Here is an 18,442-nt window from a genome sequence, read left to right as displayed (position 1 = left end):
GTTTTATACTGTTCAATTCAACTTCAACCAAAAATTATTTTTTTGAATTTTCATCAATTTCTGCATTTCCTGCACTCATTTGAGATCATTTTCACGCTGCCACATAGGGCTGCACGATATGGGCAAAACATCTAGTCCTTATTTCAAACCAAATGTTGCAATTGTGACTTGGATTGCGATTTAGACAAAACACTTGGGTTGGAATCATGGAAATTGAATGATTATTCTAATTCTATAATTATAATATAATAGTGGGCACTTTGAATACAGTGTTGCTTGACATGACAACAATTAATTAATTTAAAAAAATATCATTCCATCTGTATTAATTGTGCGTTACCATAGCACAATGGAAGTATAATGCATGAAATAAATAAACCCCCCAATGTCAAAAGAGTTCTGTTGGTATTATATTGATTCATTAATTTATACACCAGTATGGGAACGTTTCTGATAAAGTCAAGAGGCAGGCTACTATTGTTGGTCGTAGTTTGTCTGTAAAATCAAAGAAAAAGGGAATTAGTTGCTGTGAAAAAGGGATAATATTTTCTTTATTAATAGTACCTTTTTTTTATCATGTTTTGGTTCCATGTGTCGCCAACCTGAAATGTTGGATAGTGTGAAATATATGTTAAGCTAATCTTTGGCATTTTGTAATAATTGACAGTATTTATTGTTAAGAGGGTTTCAGCCCGCAGAGGGAGCCGCTCTCTCTGGTGGTTGCTATAGAGTCAGTTGAATGAGAGAGCCAAGCCAAATGAAAACAGCAGAAAGAAGCACCAGATAAACAACATATTTTCAACGTTATCATCACGGTGAGCGAGTTATAAAGCATAGGATATGAAACACCAAGTTCAGCGGAGTGTAATTATATCATTGCTGGTATTTTTTTTTGTTAGGATGTTTTAATAGTTTAATTCATTTAGTTAGTTCCAGTCAAGCTAGCCTGTCGTCATGGCTACAGCACACACGGACATTCACAGAGAGAGTAAATAAAGGGAAACATTGTAAGTTGCTGTTGGGATGTGTTGAGAGTTACATGATGAAAATGTATCTATGCGATAAGATGATAATTAATACAAATCGTTTTTTTCCCCAGTATGTTGGCTATTTAGAATTGTATGGGAGTAGCCAAGTGAGTTGAATGAGTGAGAGCCAACTAAAAACTGTATTGAAGAGTGAAGCGACAGATAAACTAACTATTTTAAATTTACATTTACATTTAAGTAATTTAGCAGACGCTCTTATCCAGAGCGACTTACAAATTGGTGCATTCACCTATAATATCCAGTAGAACAACCACTTTACAATAGTGCATCTAAATCTTTTAAAGGGGGGGGGGGGGGTTAGAAGGATTACTTTATCCTATCCCAGGTATTCCTTAAAGTGTTGGGGTTTCAGGTGTCTCCGGAAGGTGGTGATTGACTCCGCTGTCCTGGCATCGTGAGGGAGCTTGTTCCACCATTGGGGTGCCAGAGCAGCGAACAGTTTTGACTGGGCTGAGCGGGAACTGTGCTTCCTCAGAGGTAGGGAGGCAAGCAGGCCAGAGGTGGATGAACGCAGAGCCCTTGTTTGGGTGTAGGGCCTGATCAGAGCCTGAAGGTACGGAGGTGCCGTTCCCCTCAAATCGTCAAGGTTTCAGACTCCCTTCATTCTTCTCACCATACCCTATCCAGGTCCCAAGGTTTAAGAGGATACACTACACTACTACAGTGACACAGCGGTCTAAGGCACTGCATCTCAGTGCTAGAGGCATCACTACAGACCCTGGTTCCAGGCTGTATCACAGTGGTCTAAGGCACTGCATCTCAGTGCTAGAGGCATCACTACAGACCCTGGTTCCAGGCTGTATCACAGTGGTCTAAGGCACTGCATCTCAGTGCTAGAGGCGTCACTACAGACCCTGGTTTGATTCCAGGCTGTATCACAGTGGTCTGAGGTACTGCATCTCAGTGCTAGAGGCGTCACTACAGACCCTGGTTTGATTCCAGGCTGTATCACAGTGGTCTAAGGCACTGCATCTCAGTGCTAGAGGTGTTACTACAGACCCTGGTTTGATTCCAGGCTATATCACAGTGGTCTAAGGCACTGCATCTCAGTGTTAGAGGTGTTACTACAGACCCTGGTTTGATTCCAGGCTGTATCACAGTGGTCTAAGGCACTGCATCTCAGTGTTAGAGGTGTTACTACAGACCCTGGTTTGATTCCAGGCTGTATCACAGTGGTCTAAGGCACTGCATCTCAGTGCTAGAGGCGTCACTACAGACCCTGGTTCGATCCCTGGCTGTATCACAACCGGCTGTGATTGGGTGGCGCACCATGGGTCCAGCGTCGTCCGGGTTAGGGGAGGGTTTGGCCTGGGTAGGCCATCATTGTAAAATAAAAATTTGTTCTTAACTGACTTGCCTAGTTTAAAAAAAAAATTAAGAGTGTTGTGCTTTTGTGCTTTTTCGCTATGAGCTAAAGGGGTTTAAGAGGATACTAGGCTTATGCTTTGCCATTGCAGAGTGAGTAGTCAATGTTGCATTATGTGAGTCACCTTACCTGAAAAACGGTAGGACACAGACCGTCATAATACATTGTAAACAACTACAATGCTTTCATGTTTCACTACATGCTGCTACTACAAAACCATGGTATTTTTCTCATTGTACAAACACATTTCATTTGTGTGCCGTGGTAGCTAGTACAATGAAATAAATGTATTTTTGGTCACTACCATGGTATTTTCCTGCCATGGTAGTACAATCACAAAAATACCATGGCACTATCATGTTTTTTTGGTCACTACCATGCAGTTGCAGCATGTCATTCAGGGCACGTGGGGTATTTATAAAAAATAAATGTATTCATTTTTTTATTTTATGGCCTGTTTTGCATGTTATTTTGGTATTAATATGTGTCACATATATGAATATTGAGTTAATAAAGCCACATACAAACAGGGTCTCTTTTTTGCTTTCTTGACTAAAGCAGCTCCAAAGTGCAGGTGTTTCAGCCTAGCTCAGTGCTTTCTTTGTTGGTGGGGCAGCCAGGGGAAATACAGAGTATAGGGGTTGGTAATGTTGTTTAGTTGCGCCGTGATTGGCTCAGTGTTCTGTCACTCATGGGGACACTACATCACCGCAAAATCTGTGGGAAGAGCTAGAAAATTCAAGCTCCTTGGGTGCTGCTATAGAGTTACATTAGAAGTGCCCATCCAAGAAGGCTCAAGGTCATTGGCCACAGATAAAATGACGTCAAATCACGTTATATCTACAGTAGCTTTCAATATCTTAGCTAACAAGCTAGCGGTCATCATCATAAATCAAGTCGACAATCTACTGGCAAATCCTTTTCAATCCTTGTCATATGAAGAGAAATTAGAGACAAAACGTCTCAGTGCTCATCGGCCATTGGACATAAACATTACACAACAAATCGGAATCGCAAATTCCACAATGAGTGGTTTGGAAGGAAGCAGTAGCTAACCGCAAGCATCTCAAAGCAATCACTATTTTCTTTCCCCTGCCTGCTATTCAGTGGAGAGGATGTGTGGTCCAAATCTGTGTTTAAGGATTTAAAACATCTGTCTTAAAGGGGCTCAAAACATGAGAATTGTGCATCACAGATAGACAACGCTGTTAAACTGGGATTACTGGCTCAGCTAGACAAATAGACGAGCCATCCACTTTCATAACCAACAAATGGAGGAGAATAGGTACGTGCTTGCCAGAATTATAGCGTGCATTTAAATTGTTTGGCAATTGTGAGACAGCACTGACAAGTCGGCCGACTCCTTGAACCAGCTGTATTTTTTTAGACCATGTGTGAAGGAGATTACAGGCTACAAAGGCATTTTGACGACCAACCCATTTTGAAGGGTACATCAAGCACGATCCAAAACAAACCTTTGGATTGTATGAATGAAGTGTACAGAGAAGCTATAGCTAAGGAGGTGTCCGATACCCCTTTTGCGTCTGTACAGGCAGACGAGACCACTGACGTCTCCTGTAAATCACACATGGTGATGGTGATGGTAATGGTGATGGTGATGGTAATGGTAATGGTGATGGTGATGGTAATGGTAATGGTAATGGTGATGGTGATGGTAATGGTAATGGTGATGGTAATGGTGATGGTAATGGTAATGGTAATGGTGATGGTAATGGTGATGGTGATGGTAATGGTAATGGTAATGGTGATGGTAATGGTAATGGTAATGGTGATGGTAATGGTGATGGTGATGGTGATGGTAATGGTGATGGTGATGGTGATGGTAATGGTAATGGTGATGGTGTAATTTTTGCAGACCTATTCTTCCTTTCCGTCTTTTTCACGGGCTTCACCCGAAAGACTAATTGATGAACAGAGGGGTCCACAGGCCACCGGGTACACAATGGAACTTCAAAAGCAGAACCGTCAATGCTGTGTGGCAGGACAGTGAGGCACTGACCCAGTGCATGGAGGACATCCGCACTCAGCCTGGATGGGATTTGATCACCATCAGCGAGGCTTATGTCCTGTCCATGAAACTCAAGGATCCCACATTTCTGCAACTGCTTGAGTTATTTTCCTTGGTCATGACAGAGGTGGATGTGTTGTACAATACAAACCATTGACGCAGCAGAAATCGCCGGAGCAGTCATCAACTTCAAGGTGAACATTCAAAACATTTGCGAGCAAACTAACGCACTGGCCAAAGGACATGTTAATGCCACTGAACCAAGGCGGAAACACTTAACACTGCACCTGTTACGTTCCCCAGTTTCTGTGTTGATGTGGGTTTGTATGTGTGTGTGTATTTCAGGAAATGGAATCCTGGATTTCTTAAGCAGCTGATTGGTTGGCCCCATTGATGATTTGCGCTCTGAACCCTCCCTCTCGTCAGGGGTAACAGCTGTCTTCAATTACCAACTCCTTCTGCAGCTGGATAAAAGCCAGTGTTCCTTTGTCAGGATGGGAGAGTGTCTTTGATGTCCTGTGTTGGTTGTTAGTCCATGAAAGTTTTTGTTGAAAGTGGTTTGTAGCTGCTATGCCAATAGGAATTAGTGTTTTTGATTATTGAAATAGTTCACTTTAAGTAAGTAATTATTCTGTTTTATTTGTTCCTCGGGGAGGAAGGGGAACACACCTTGGGAGTGTTGAGCTAAGAGGCCTGTGGGAATACAGAACCTGAAGTATTTAATCTGTCTGCACATTATGTAAGACCTGGGCAGACCACCCCCTGTATTTTGGTTAGCGTGCCAGGAGGTGATAAAAGATTAGTTAAGTAGTGGGTAGGCAGGTAGGAGAGGGGTACTCTTTAACTTTTACTTCCTTTGGTTCCGTCCTGCCCGTTTTCCCCACAATACTGTGTTAGGAATAATAAATTCCCTGTAACGGTAATTTTCTCTGCCTCTGTTGTCCTTCCCCCGCGCCTATGATCACATACCTTTTTCACTCCACGGGGAGTTGAGCCGTAGCAGGGTGTTGTGTTCCCTCTGCCAAGAGGTGTGTGTTCCAGCACCTGTGAGGGAGGCATGTGACAATTGCTGCTCATGTGCGAGAAAGATTTTCTGAAGGTGACCATTTAATTGCAGAAAGGTTGATGGACAGCCCATTTGTCCCGCAGTACATTCCTTAATGACCACAGAGCTCCAGTGTGCTACCACGCTATGGGTTGTGGTCAACCAGGAGAAGTGGAAAATGGAGCTGTCCACACTACTGCTATCCTGAGCTGCACACTGGAAAAACAGTCATTTAAATAAAGTGCTAGGAGAACAACCAACTGTCGCGTCAAACTTTTCAACCCTTAAGGATAAAAACCTTCAAACTCAACTCCATGGCCAGAAAATGTTAACTGCGCTGGCCATGCTGTCAATCCAGCATGACATCTTCCAGAGAATGCCAGACTTTGTTGACAAAGTGGTTGGGTTGGTGCCCAACCCCTTTGAGACGAGAGACCGATTTTTGAGAAGAGAGACCGTCTCAGACCAGGCCTCCTGCAGGTTGTTCTCCTAGCACTTTATTTAAATGACTGTTTTTCCAGTGTGCAGCTCAGGATACCAGTAGTGTGGACAGCTCCCTTGGGTTGTGCCGTGGCGGAGATCTTTGTGGGCTATACTCGGCCTTGTCTCAGGATGGTAAGTTGGTGATTGAAGTTGGTGATATCCCGCTAGTGGTGTGGGGGCTGTGCTTTGGCAAAGTGGGTGGGGTTATATCCTTCCTGTTTGGCCCTGTCCGGGGTTATGGTCGGATGGGGCCACAGTGTCTCCCGACCCCTCCTGTCTCAGCCTCCAGTATTTATGCTGCAGTAGTTTGTGTTGGAGGGCTAGGTACAGTCTGTTATATCTGGAGTATTTCTTGCCTCAGGACTACCTGGCCTGATGACTCCTTGCTCTCCCCAGTCTACCTGGCCGTGCTGCTGCTCCAGTTTAAACTGTTCTGCCTGCGGCTATGGAACGCTGACCTGTTCATCGGACGTGTTACCTGTCCCAGACCTGCTGTTTTCAACTCTCTAGAGACAGCAGGAGCGGTAGAGATACTCTGAATGATCGGCTATGAAAAGCCAACTGACATTTACTCCGGAGGTGCTGACCTGTTGCACCCTCGACAAGCACCGTGATTATTATTTGACCCTGCTGGTCGTTTATGAACATTTGAACATCTTGGCCATGTTCTGTTATCTCCACCCAACACAGCCAGAAGAGGACTGGCACCCTTCACAGCCTGGTTCCTCTCTAGGTTTCTTCCTGGGTTCTGGCCTTTTCTAGGGAGATTTTCCTAGCCACTGTGCTTCTACACGTGCATTGCTTGCTGTTTGGGGTTTTAGGCTGGGTTTCTGTACAGCACTTTGAGATATCAGCTGATGTCAGAATGGCTTTATAAATGTGATTTGAGAAGTTTGCCCAAAAGAAGGGCCACCGTGCCAACTTCCTGTTCAAGTGAACACAGCACAACTATGGTGAGTCCATAAATATGTCTAGTATGCTGCTGCATAAGTGATGTAATACTAAGTGTATGTTGTGTAGTAAGCAGTTAGTAGCCTATGTCTCACCCTAGCTACATCCGTCTCAGCTCGCTCATGTCTTAATGGAAATGACGGCTTGCCTCTTAACCGCTTATCGTCATATATGCCGTAGTTTGTACATCTGCGTTGTGTTGCTTTTATAGGTTCATATCATTAGCATATTAATCATTTTAGGAAATGTTAGCATGTTGTCACGTCCTGACCAGCAGAGGGAGGTAGTGTATCAGTTGTGGTCAGGATGTGGCAGGTGGTTTGTGTTTGTTAAATGTTGAGTGGGTGATTGGACTCCCAATTGAAGGCAGGTGTGTTGAGTTGCCTTTGATTGGGAGTCCTATATAGGAGTGTGTTTTTCTTTGGGGTTGTGGGTAGTTTTTGCACTGCGTTTGATAGCCTGCAAAACTGTTGCTGTCTTGTTTATTGTTTTTTCCTGTGGATGCCTTACTCTTTTGAATTAAAATATGAGTATCCACATTCCTGCTGCGCCTTGGTCCATTCTTGAAGACAACTGTGACACATGTTGTATTTAATTGTTTTTCTTTGTTATAATTATCTCTGGTGCTTTTCTCCACGAGGAGGGTGGTAAATTACAGACCCAACAACATATTATCTCCTCCTCGTAACCATGGTTGCCAGTGACAGTGTCTTCCCAATCAAATATTTTTGTTCAGTAATAGAACTTAGCTGGAATTACACGCGTCTAAGGGGGAAAGGGACCACATTCTTAGGGTGAGACACAGGCTACTAATTGTATTGTCCTTCCTTTTTAGACCCCATAGGCCTAATAAAATACTTAAACTGGAGTCTGGCTCTCTCTCCGACTTAAAGAAGAGTAAAGGCCTCAACTTGTTGACATCTATCTGAACGTCTGTCGCTGTCCATTTTTGAAATTGCTGAACGAATAAGCCTCCCTCATTGCAGTTAGCTCTAAGTATAAGCAAGTACAAGCAAAGTGTTAATTCATAATTATTGTGAATGTAATGATCAGAATTGTATGGTTCAAAACTCATCTCGACATTCATTATTGAACAAGAATGTAGTTCTTATCCAGTTAGACAAATCCACAAGGAGTCAGTAGAAGCCATTTTTATTTAAGCAAGTCAGCCATAAGCTCCACTCTGGACCGCTTTACGTAGAGCAGACCCTAAAAGATTGTGGGCACTGTTTGTCACCGTTATAGTGCATTTAATGTATTGGTTAGACTTGTCTAGTGGCTTCGCTGGCATGCATTTAAAAAATGTTTTGATTATTTGTGCCACCAAGATTGACATGCTAAAATTGCCACTGTACAGGACCCTTGGGTATTGAGGAAAGGAGATATTTTTTAAGGCTATCACTGTGGATCCAAGACAAAGAACATCCCCTCAGGAACAATAGAGCACCTGCAGCACCGTCGTGTCTCACCCCGCTTCCAGCCACCTAGCATGCGGTGAATTGCCTCGTGCCGCTTGTGGGCATGCTGGCAGCATATGGCAGCATGTAGCAGCTGTTCGGTTGTGCATCAAGAATTCAGCATAGCAAGTTTGTATGAAGGTATGGTTATTCAATGGGTTAATAGTTTAACCCACTCTCCATTATATTAATTTATTCACAGGTAAATAGTAGGCTAATATGCTCTGGTGACAAGTAATCTTTGCTGCCCTGTTTCCAATCGTCCACATGGCTGGGATAACCTTTTAAGTAAATGTAAAAAAGAGACTATTAGCTACAGTGCAGGCTAACTCAAATAAGCGGCTAACATAGCTAGCTATCTAGCCAACTGTACATACTGTATAGCTAGCTAAGGGAAGCACGGCCGAGAGCTACACAGTGACACGAGCCTACCAGACGAGCTAAACTACTTCTATGCTCGCTTCGAGGGGAAATGACACTGAAACATGCATGAGCGCACCAGCTGTTCCGGAAGACTGGCTACGGAGAGCGTTATCACAATGTAAGACCTTTAAACAGGTCAACATTCACAGGGCCAGATGGATTACCAGGCTGTGTGCTGCGAGCATACGCTGACCAAATGGCAAGTGTCTTCACTGACATTTTCAACCTCTCCCTGTCCGAGTATGTAATACCAACATGTTCTAAGCAGACCATAGTGCCTGCGCCCAAGAACACTAAGGTAACCTGCCTAAATGACTACCGACCCGTAGCACTTACGTCTGTAGCCATGAAATGCTTTGAAAGGCTGGTCATGGCTCACATCAACAACATTATCCCAGAAACCCTAGACACACTCCAATTTGCATACTGCACCAACAGATCCACAGATGATGCAATCTCTATTGCACTCCACAATGCCCTTTCCCACCTGGACAAAAGGAACACCTATGTGAGAATGCTATTAATTGATTACAGGTCAGCATTCAAAACCATAGTGCCCTTAAAGCTCATCAATAAGCTAAGGACCCTGGAAATAAACATTGCCCTCTGCAACTGGGTCCTGGACTTCCTGATGTGCTGCCCCCAGGTGGTAAGGGTAGGTAACAACACATCCACTACGCTGATCCTCAACTCAGGGGTGTGTGCTCAGTCCTCTCCTGTACTCCCTGTTCACCCACGACTGCATGGCCAGGCACGACTCCAATACCATTAAGTTTTCTGATGACACAACAGTGGTAGGCCTGATCACCAACAACAACGAGACAGCCTATAGGGAGGAGGTCAGAGACCTGTCAGTGTGGTGCCAGGACAACAACTTCTCCCTCAACGTGATCAAGACAAAGGAGATTGTGAACTACAGGAAAAAGAGGACTGAGCACGCCACCATTCTCATCGACGGGGCTGCAGCGGCGCAGGTTGAGAGCTTGGTGTTCACATCACCAACAAACGAACATGGTGCAATCACACCAAGACCGTCGTGAAGAGGGCATGACAAAACCTATTTGAGTAAAGACAGTGGCTATGTATGCGGATGACTCAACACTATACACATCTGCTACCACAGTGACTGAAATTACTTAACAAAGAGCTGCAGTTCATTTCAGATTGGTTGACAAGGAATAAGTCAGTCCTAAATATTTCCATAAACTAAAAGCATTGTTTTTAGGACAAATCATTCACTAAACCCTAAACCTCAACTAAATCTTATAATAAATAATGTGGTAATTGAGCAAGTTGGGGTGACTAAACTGCTTGGAGTAACCCTGGAATGTAAACTGTCATGGTCAAAACTTGTTGATACAACAGTAGCTAAAATGGGGGAGAAGTCTGTCTGTAATAAAGCTCTGCCTTCTTAGCAACACTATCAACAAGGCAGGTCCTACACCTACAGGCTCTAGTTTTGTCGCACCTGGACTACTGTTCAGTTGTGTGGTCAGGTGCCACACAGAGGGACTTCAAAAAATTACAATTGGCTCAGAACAGGGCAGCAGAGCAACAGGAATATGCATGTCAATGTCTCATGGCTCTAAGTGGAGGAGAGATTGACTTCATCACTACTTGTTTTGTAAGAAGTGTTGACAAGTTGAATGCACGAAGCTGTCTGTCTAAACTACTAGCACACAGCTCGGACACCCATGCATACCCCACAAGACATGTCACCAGAGGTCTCTCCCCAATCCCCAAGTCCAGAACAGAATACGGGAGGCACACAGCACTACATAGAGCCATGACTACATGGAACTCAATTCCACATCAGGTAACTGATGCAAGCTGTAGAATCAGATGTGTAGCAATGTTATATGATGTACTGTTTTATGTATAATGTAAGTGTCTTGATGTGTTTGGACTCCAGGAATAGTAGTTGCTGCCTTGGCACCAGCTAATGGGGATCCCTAATAAAATACAACCAACTTGACAGAGCTTGAAACATTTTTTAAAGAACAATGTACAAATATTGTACAATCCAGGTGTGCAAATCTCTTAGACTTACCCAGAAAGACTCACAGCTGTAAACACTGACAAAGGTGATTATAACATTTATTAACTCAGGGGTGTGAATACTTATGTAAATGAGTTATTTCTGTATTTCATTTTCATTAGATTTGCAAAACATTTCTAAAAACATGTTTTCACTTTCATTATGGGGTATTATGTGTAGATGGGTGAGAAAACAAATATATTTAATCAATTTTGAATTCAGGCTGTAACACAACTTATTTCACATTTTGTTAAGGGGTATGAATACTAATAAGGCACTGTAATACGTGTTATGAAGCAGAAAATATTAATGATGGATATGTTATTTACTAGACCACTTGTTCCTAAAAACATTTAAAAAGTCAAAACAAATAGCGTATGTAAACAAATTGGAAATAGCTGTAGGCTACAATGGAATATGTAGCACTTGCAACAACGACATATATTGCAGTACAGGGGATATGTCCATTTTCTTTTACCGTTACACGGAAGGCCCGTGTCGGGACTAAAGTCCAATCCCTTCCCAGTGTTATTAGGGGAAGGGCAAGGCAGCAAACTCACAGAATTGACGGGTTTTCCGGGGGCTGGAACATAAAATCCAGGCGACTCGTATAATTCACGAGGTAAGTCCGTGCATATACTTCCTGTACACTGGTAATTTTCAACTTTCTATCAAATTATTTTTCAGATTAAGTTGTATTGAGGAAAGGAAGGCTATTGTAAGAATGTTCAGTGTTTGCAAGTCTAGCCCTACGTTTCACTGTGATTTCATAAGGGACAAGTCATTGTAACATTGGGTGTAGACTTTCTGAAGGCACTGTACATACATACAGGAGAGTTATTGTTCCCGCTGAAGCAACAAAGCCCCTACACCACGGCAAAGCAAGGTGGAGTCCACGAGGGGAACAAAAAAAAATGAAAATGAAGACCAGCACCCGGCGAAGCTGTGGTGGAGTCGAGGTTTCCAATGTCAAAGAAGATATTGTTCATTAGATGGTTGGAGAATGTACCTGTTCTTTGCAGATGGTTAGAACACTGGAGAATGTGCAGACCCAGTTGAATTCGGAGATTCTTCTGGCATTTGCTTAAAGCTTGTCTGGAGCTTAAACAATAAATAGACAATAGATCAAACAGGAAAAATGTGGAATAATATATAGAAAAGTGGAGGCCCCTCAGAGGGTGAAGGGGAGGACCATCCTCAGTGGATTTCATAAAATAAAAAATAGTGAAACATTTTAAAAACTTATCCTTTTTAGATAAAACTATAGTAATTATATTCACGTCACCAAATAATTGATTAAACACACTGTTTTGCAATGTCTACAGTAGCCTCAACAGCACTCTGTAGGGTAGCACCATGGTGTAGCCAGAGGAAAGCTATAGTATACTTAACAAAAATATAAACGTAACATGAAAAGTGTTGGTCCCATGCTTCATGAGCTGAAATAAAATATCCCAGAAATGTTCCATACTGACAAAAGCTTATTTCTCTCAAATGTTGTGCATAAATGTGTTTACAATTTGTAGCTACCGCAAAACCTTTCTTTGTATTGTTACATTTCATACAGCAATCATTTAAAAAATATATATTTGATAAGAGTTTGTTGACATCAACCGCCTGTATTCAATTGAGAGGTTTGTCATGAATATACATAGCCATCTCGAGACAAAGTGTTTTTTCTCAGTTGCCAGGATGTGTCCTATTTACTTCAGTACACTCATAAAATCTTAAGCATTACAAAACTTCTATTTGGTCAAATAAACCTCACGTAACAAATAAGCCATAAAAAAAATTTGTTGGCCAAATTTGACACTCTCATTGACCTCCATACAAAAACTCATTGTTTGGTCGGCGAAACAACGAAAAAACGCCACCTGCTGGATGGAGACAGATTTTCCGCCTCTCAATTTTCAATTCAATTTCAATTTAAGGGCTTTATTGGCATGGGAAACAAATGTTTACAAGCAAGTGAAGTACATAATGAACAAAAGTGAAATAAACAATAAAAAATGTACAGTAAACATTACCCAAAGCCAACTCCTCCTTTGGCAGCCTTTCCTTTCAGTTCTCTGCTGCCAATGACTGGAACTAATTGCAAAAATCACTGAAGCTGGAGACTTATATCTCCCTCTCTAACTTTAAGCTGTCAGAGAAGCTTACCGATCACTGCACCTGTACATAGCCCATCTGTAAACAGCCCATCCAACTACCTCATCCCCATATTGTTATTTATTTTTGCTCTTTTGCACCCAAGTATCTACTTGCACATCATCTTCTACACATCTATCACTCCAGTGTTAATGCTAAATTGTAATTATTTCGCCACTATGGCCTATTTATTGCCTTACCTCCCTAATCTTACTACATTTGCACACACTGTACATAGATTTTTCTATTGTGTTATTGACTGTACGTTTGTTTAACCCATGTGTAACTCTTTGTTGTTGTTTTTGTCGCACTGCTTTCCTTTATCTTGGCCAGGTCGCAGTTGTAAATGAGAACTTGTTCTCAACTGGCCTACCTGGTTCAATAAAGGTGAAATAAAATTGTAAAAAACACTCACAAAAGTTCCAAAAGCATAAAGACATTTCAAATGTCATTATGTATATATACAGTGTTGTAATGATGTGCAAATAGTTAAAGTACAAAAGAGAAAATAAAAAAACATAAATATAGGTTGTATTTACAATGGTGTTTGTTCTTCACTGGTTGCCCTTTTCTTGTGGCAACAGGTCACACATCTTGCTGCTGTGATGGCACACTGTGGTATTTCACCCAGTAGATATGGGAGTTTATCAAAATTGGATTTGTTTTCGAATTCTTTGTGGGTCTGTGTAATCTGAGGGAAATATGTGTCTCTAATAGGGTCATACATTTGGCAGGAGGTTAGGAAGTGCAGCTCAGTATCCACCTCATTTTGTGGGCAGTGTGCACATAGCCTGTCTTCTCTTGAGATCCAGGTCTGCCTTTGGCAGCCTTTCTCAATAGCAAGGCTATGCTCACTGAGTCTGTACATAGTCAAAGATTTCCTTCATTTTGGGTCAGTCACAGTGGTCAGGTATTCTGCCACTGTGTACTCTCTGTTTAGGGCCAAATAGCATTCTAGTTTGCTCAGTTTTTTTGTTAATTCTTCCCAATGTGTCAATAATAATCTTTTTGTTTTCTCATGTTTTGGTTGGGTCTAATTGTGTTTCTGTCCTGGGGCTCTGTGGGGTGTGTTTGTGTTTGTGAACAGAGCCCATGACCAGCTTGCTTAGGGGACTCTTGTCCAGGTTCATCTCTCTGTGGGTGATGGCTTTGTTATGGAAGGTGGTTGTAGTGTCTCGTAATGTCTCTTTTCTGGATTTTGATCATAAGTGGGTATCAGCCTAATTCTGCTCTGCATGCATTATTTGATGTTTTACGTTGTACACTGAGGATATTTTTTCAAAATTCTGCATGCAGAGTCTCAATTTGGTGATTGTCTAATTTTATGAATTCTTGGTTGGTGAGCTCCAGACCTCACAACCATAAAGGTCAATGGGTTCTATAACTGACTCAAGTATTTTTACCCAGTCACTACAAAGACACAGGCGTCCTTCCTAACTCAGTTGCCAGAGAGGAAAGAAACCGCTCAGGGATTTAACCTTGAGGCCAATGGTGACTTTAAAACAGTTACCGAGTTTAATGGCTGTGATATCAGAAAACTGAGGATGAATCAACAACATTGTAGTTACTCCACAATACTAAGCTAAATGACAGAGTGAAAAGAAGGAACCCTGTATAGAATAAAATATTCCAAAACATGCATCCTGTTTGCAATAAAGCACTAAAGTAAAACAGCAAATAAATGTGTCAAAGAAATTCACTGTATGTCCTGAATACAAAGCGTTATGTTCGGGGCAAATCTAACACAATATATCACTGAGTGCCACTTCATATTTTCAAGAATGGTGGTGGCTGCATCATGTTATGGGTATGCTTGTCATCGGCAAGGACTAGGGAGTTTTTTTCATGATCAAAATAAACGGAATAGAACTAAGCACAAGCCAAATCCTAGAGGAAAACCTGGTTCAGTCTGCTTTCCAACAGACACTAGGAGACAAATTCACCTTTCAGCAGGACAACAACCTAAAACACAAGCCCTAACACACTGGAGTTGCTTACCAAGACGGCATTGAATGTTCCTGAGAGGTCTAGTTACAGTTTTGACTTAAATCGGCTTGAAAATCTATGGCAAGACTTGAAAATGTCTGTTTAGCAATGATCAACAACAAAATGTGGAAAAAGTCAAGGGGTGTGAATACTTTCTGAAGGCACCGTAGCTAAATTAACCATTACCTTTGCCACAATATACTGACCCTACTGTTACGCTTGTTTACACTGTGCTGCACTGGGGTCGAAACGCAATCCTGGTTACATTAAGACACCATGGAGCCGGTGGGAGATATGGGTCAGAAAACGTACCTCAATGCAGGGATGGGATCAATCAATCAATCAAATGGATTTATAAAGCCCTTTTAACATCAGCTGATGTCACAAAGTGCTGTACAGAAACCCAGCCTAAAACCCCAAACAGCAAGCAATGCAGGTGTAGAAGCACGGTGGCTAGGAAAAACTCCCTAGAAAGGCCAAAACCTAGGAAGAAACCTAGAGAGGAACCAGGCTATGAGGGGTGGCCAGTCCTCTTCTGGCTGTGCCGGGTGGAGATTATAACAGAACACGGCCAAGATGTTCAACCGTTCATAGATGACCAGCAGGGTGAAATAATAATAATCACAGTGGTTGTCAAGGGTGCAACAGGTCAGCACCTCAGGAGGAAATGTCAGTTGGCTTTTTATAGCCGATCATTCAGAGTTAGAGACAGCAGGTGCCTCTGTACTACACATTTTACTATTATCCACACAGCTCCATCGAGAAGATTGAAATACTGCCCCTTTTTGTCCTCATACTAGCTAACAGTAAACACAGCAGCAATTATGGAATGGCACAAAGGAGCTGATTGACTGACACTGCTATTTCAAAATGGCTGCGGAGGCTATTGCTAGCTAGCATAAGAATGGAAAGGGCAGTTTTCCAGGAAAACGAGCAGTATTTCCAGTATTTCTCGATGAAACAGTGTGGATAAAGGTCAAATTTGGAGTACGGTGACGTCTCCCATCCCTGCATTATGGTACATTTTCCGACCCATATCTCGCGCCGGCTCCATGGTGACTTAAAGTAACCACGATTGTGTTCCGACCCCAGTACAGCACAGTGTAAACAAGTGTAACGGAAGGGTCGGTATCTTTAGGCGACCATTACCTTAGCTAACCAACTGAACTTGGTGCTTGTTTCACACAGATTGTGGATGTTTGAGGAGTTGTAGTTATTCTTTTAGTTTAAAGATTCAATCAAATAGCTAGCTACCATTTTGCTCCAAAGCCAGTACCCCATTCTGAGCTCTACCTGCAGTTATAGAACAGTTCAATAACTCACTTTTGTTTATTATCTACTCCACTTGCTTTGGCAATGTGAACGTATGTTTCCCATGCCAATAAAGCCCCTTGAATTGAAATTGAATTGAATTGAACTCTGTAGAACAGTTCCAGAACTCTGTGTTAGCTAAGTAGATAGACTGTTCCAAAGCATTCTATCAGTGCCTGTGTCCGCCTATCTCTCTCAGTGTTGTGAAGCCCCATGTTGCGACCATTGAGGAGATGGCCAAGTTCAACACAGACGCCAACCTGGAGCACCTCCACAAAATCAGCCAGGACGGAGACAATGATGACCCCCAGTCCGGAGACTTTGGCCTGGGTAAAAAGAGAGGGACGGACGGGGTCCCTGGAGCTTAGTTTGACAGACATCAATAAATGACAACGAGAGAGAGAGGGAGAGAGATGGGAGAGAGTACCATTGTCATTTCATGTAATATTGTTTTGCTGGCAGTAGAGGGTGCTCTAACACCCGATAAACATGACCCACATCCCATTGCCTCCACTGGGCAAAAGGTTGATTGACAACACACTAAATATCTACATTAAAATCCCTCCAGTTATATATTTGAAGATATAAATAACAGATTGATGCTGACGGCTCTCATAGGTTACTGATGTTATCTAGGTCTGTGGGTGGGAGCTTGTAGGAAGGATACAACCCAGTCTGGTATCACTGGATGGGGAATACTCATCTTCTGCCAACCTTTCTCTTAGAAAAACTGCTCAATCTCACCATATGTGTTTTCTCTGTCTTCCCCATCTCTCCATGTCCCACTCCAACACCCTTCCTTTTCATTGTCTCTCCTTCTCTTCCGCCTCTCTCTTCCTCCCTTTGTTTCTCCTCCACACCTCTGTCTGGTCCTTCCTCCCATCCTTCCTCTTTCTCTCGGTCTTTGTCACTCTCACTTCTCCTCTCTCTCTCTCTCTCTCTCTCTCTACCACTGTCTCTCTCTCCCTCTCTCTCACTTCTCCTCTCTCTCTCTCTCTCTCTCTCTACCACTGTCTCTCTCTCCCTCTCTCTCACTTCTCCTCTCTCTCTCTCTCTCTCTCTCTACCACTGTCTCTCTCTCCCTCTCTCTCACTTCTCCTCTCTCTCTCTCTCTCTCTCTCTCTACCACTGTCTCTCTCTCCCTCTCTCTCGCCCTACCTCTCTCTCTCTCTCTCTCTCTCTACCACTGTCTCTCTCTCCCTCTCTCTCGCCTCCCATCTCCTCTCTCTCTCTCTCTCTCTCTACCACTGTCTCTCTCTCCCTCTCTCTCGCCCTACCTCTCTCTCTCTCTCTCTCTCTCTACCTCTCTCTATCTACCACTCTCTCTACTTCTCTCTCTTTATATCTCTCTCTCCCCCTTCTCCTTTTCCATCTCTTCCTCTGTCCTTTACCTTATCTCTTCCTCCCTCCCTCCATCTCTCTTTCCTCCTTCTCCATCCAAACCATCCCTTCCCCCCCTCCTCCCCCCCCATTCCTCTATCCCCCTGTTCCCAGGTTATGACTGTCCGGTGGTGGAGGGTTTCTATGACTATGCTGCAGCGGTGGGTGGTGCCACCCTGACAGCCACCCAGTGCCTGCTGGATAAGAGGGGTGAGGTGACCATCAACTGGTCGGGAGGCTGGCACCACGCCAAGAAAGAGGACAGGGGAAGGACCAGGGGAAATGTTGATGAGTGATTTATATGAGAAAAACAGTTAAATGTTGTTGAATAAATCATGTTAGTTGGAGGTCCTATAATTGTTGGTACTTTATGTCCTCACACTCTCTCACTTCACTTCCTGTCCTTGTCTTTCTCACTGTCTCTTACCCTGTTGTCTCAGCATCTGTCTGGGCATGTTTCTCTCTCTCTGTCTGTGCCTGTTAAACCTCATAAATGTTCATAAATGTTGATTGTCATTTTTTTGTCTGTCAATAAGATATGTTATTGTGTATTTTTAGAGAATAATGTAATGTTTCTCTCAAGTGTGGAAGTTTTACCTCTAAAGGGATGACTGCTACATGATGACCGTGACACATACACAATCACACCGTGATACCTAATAGACGTGAAAAACCCTCCCACAGACCCATATTAACCCTACCACCCTGTTGTAGGTACTGGAGACCTGTGTGACACAGGAATGGGTAAAGGTACGCCGTCCACGTCCCTCTGGAGG

General features: G+C 42.9%; 1 protein-coding gene across 1 annotated transcript; it reads left to right on the top strand.

Annotated features, from left to right (window-relative positions):
• Window positions 1-15,251: 15,251 nt before the first annotated feature.
• Window positions 15,252-18,073, top strand: LOC115194996 (histone deacetylase 8-like). Its single transcript, XM_029754896.1, has 3 exons — window positions 15,252-15,283; window positions 16,486-16,616; window positions 17,781-18,073. The coding sequence occupies exons 1-3, from the start codon at window positions 15,252-15,254 to the stop codon at window positions 17,960-17,962; spliced, it is 345 nt and encodes a 114-aa protein (XP_029610756.1). The 3' UTR covers window positions 17,963-18,073.
• The last annotated feature ends 369 nt before the right edge of the window (window positions 18,074-18,442 follow it).

The sequence above is a fragment of the Salmo trutta genome, chromosome 5 (assembly GCF_901001165.1).
Source record: "Salmo trutta chromosome 5, fSalTru1.1, whole genome shotgun sequence".
NCBI lineage: Eukaryota > Metazoa > Chordata > Actinopteri > Salmoniformes > Salmonidae > Salmo > Salmo trutta.
The sequence above is the reverse complement of the archived record's forward strand: the minus strand, read 5'-3'. Positions and strand labels throughout refer to the sequence as shown.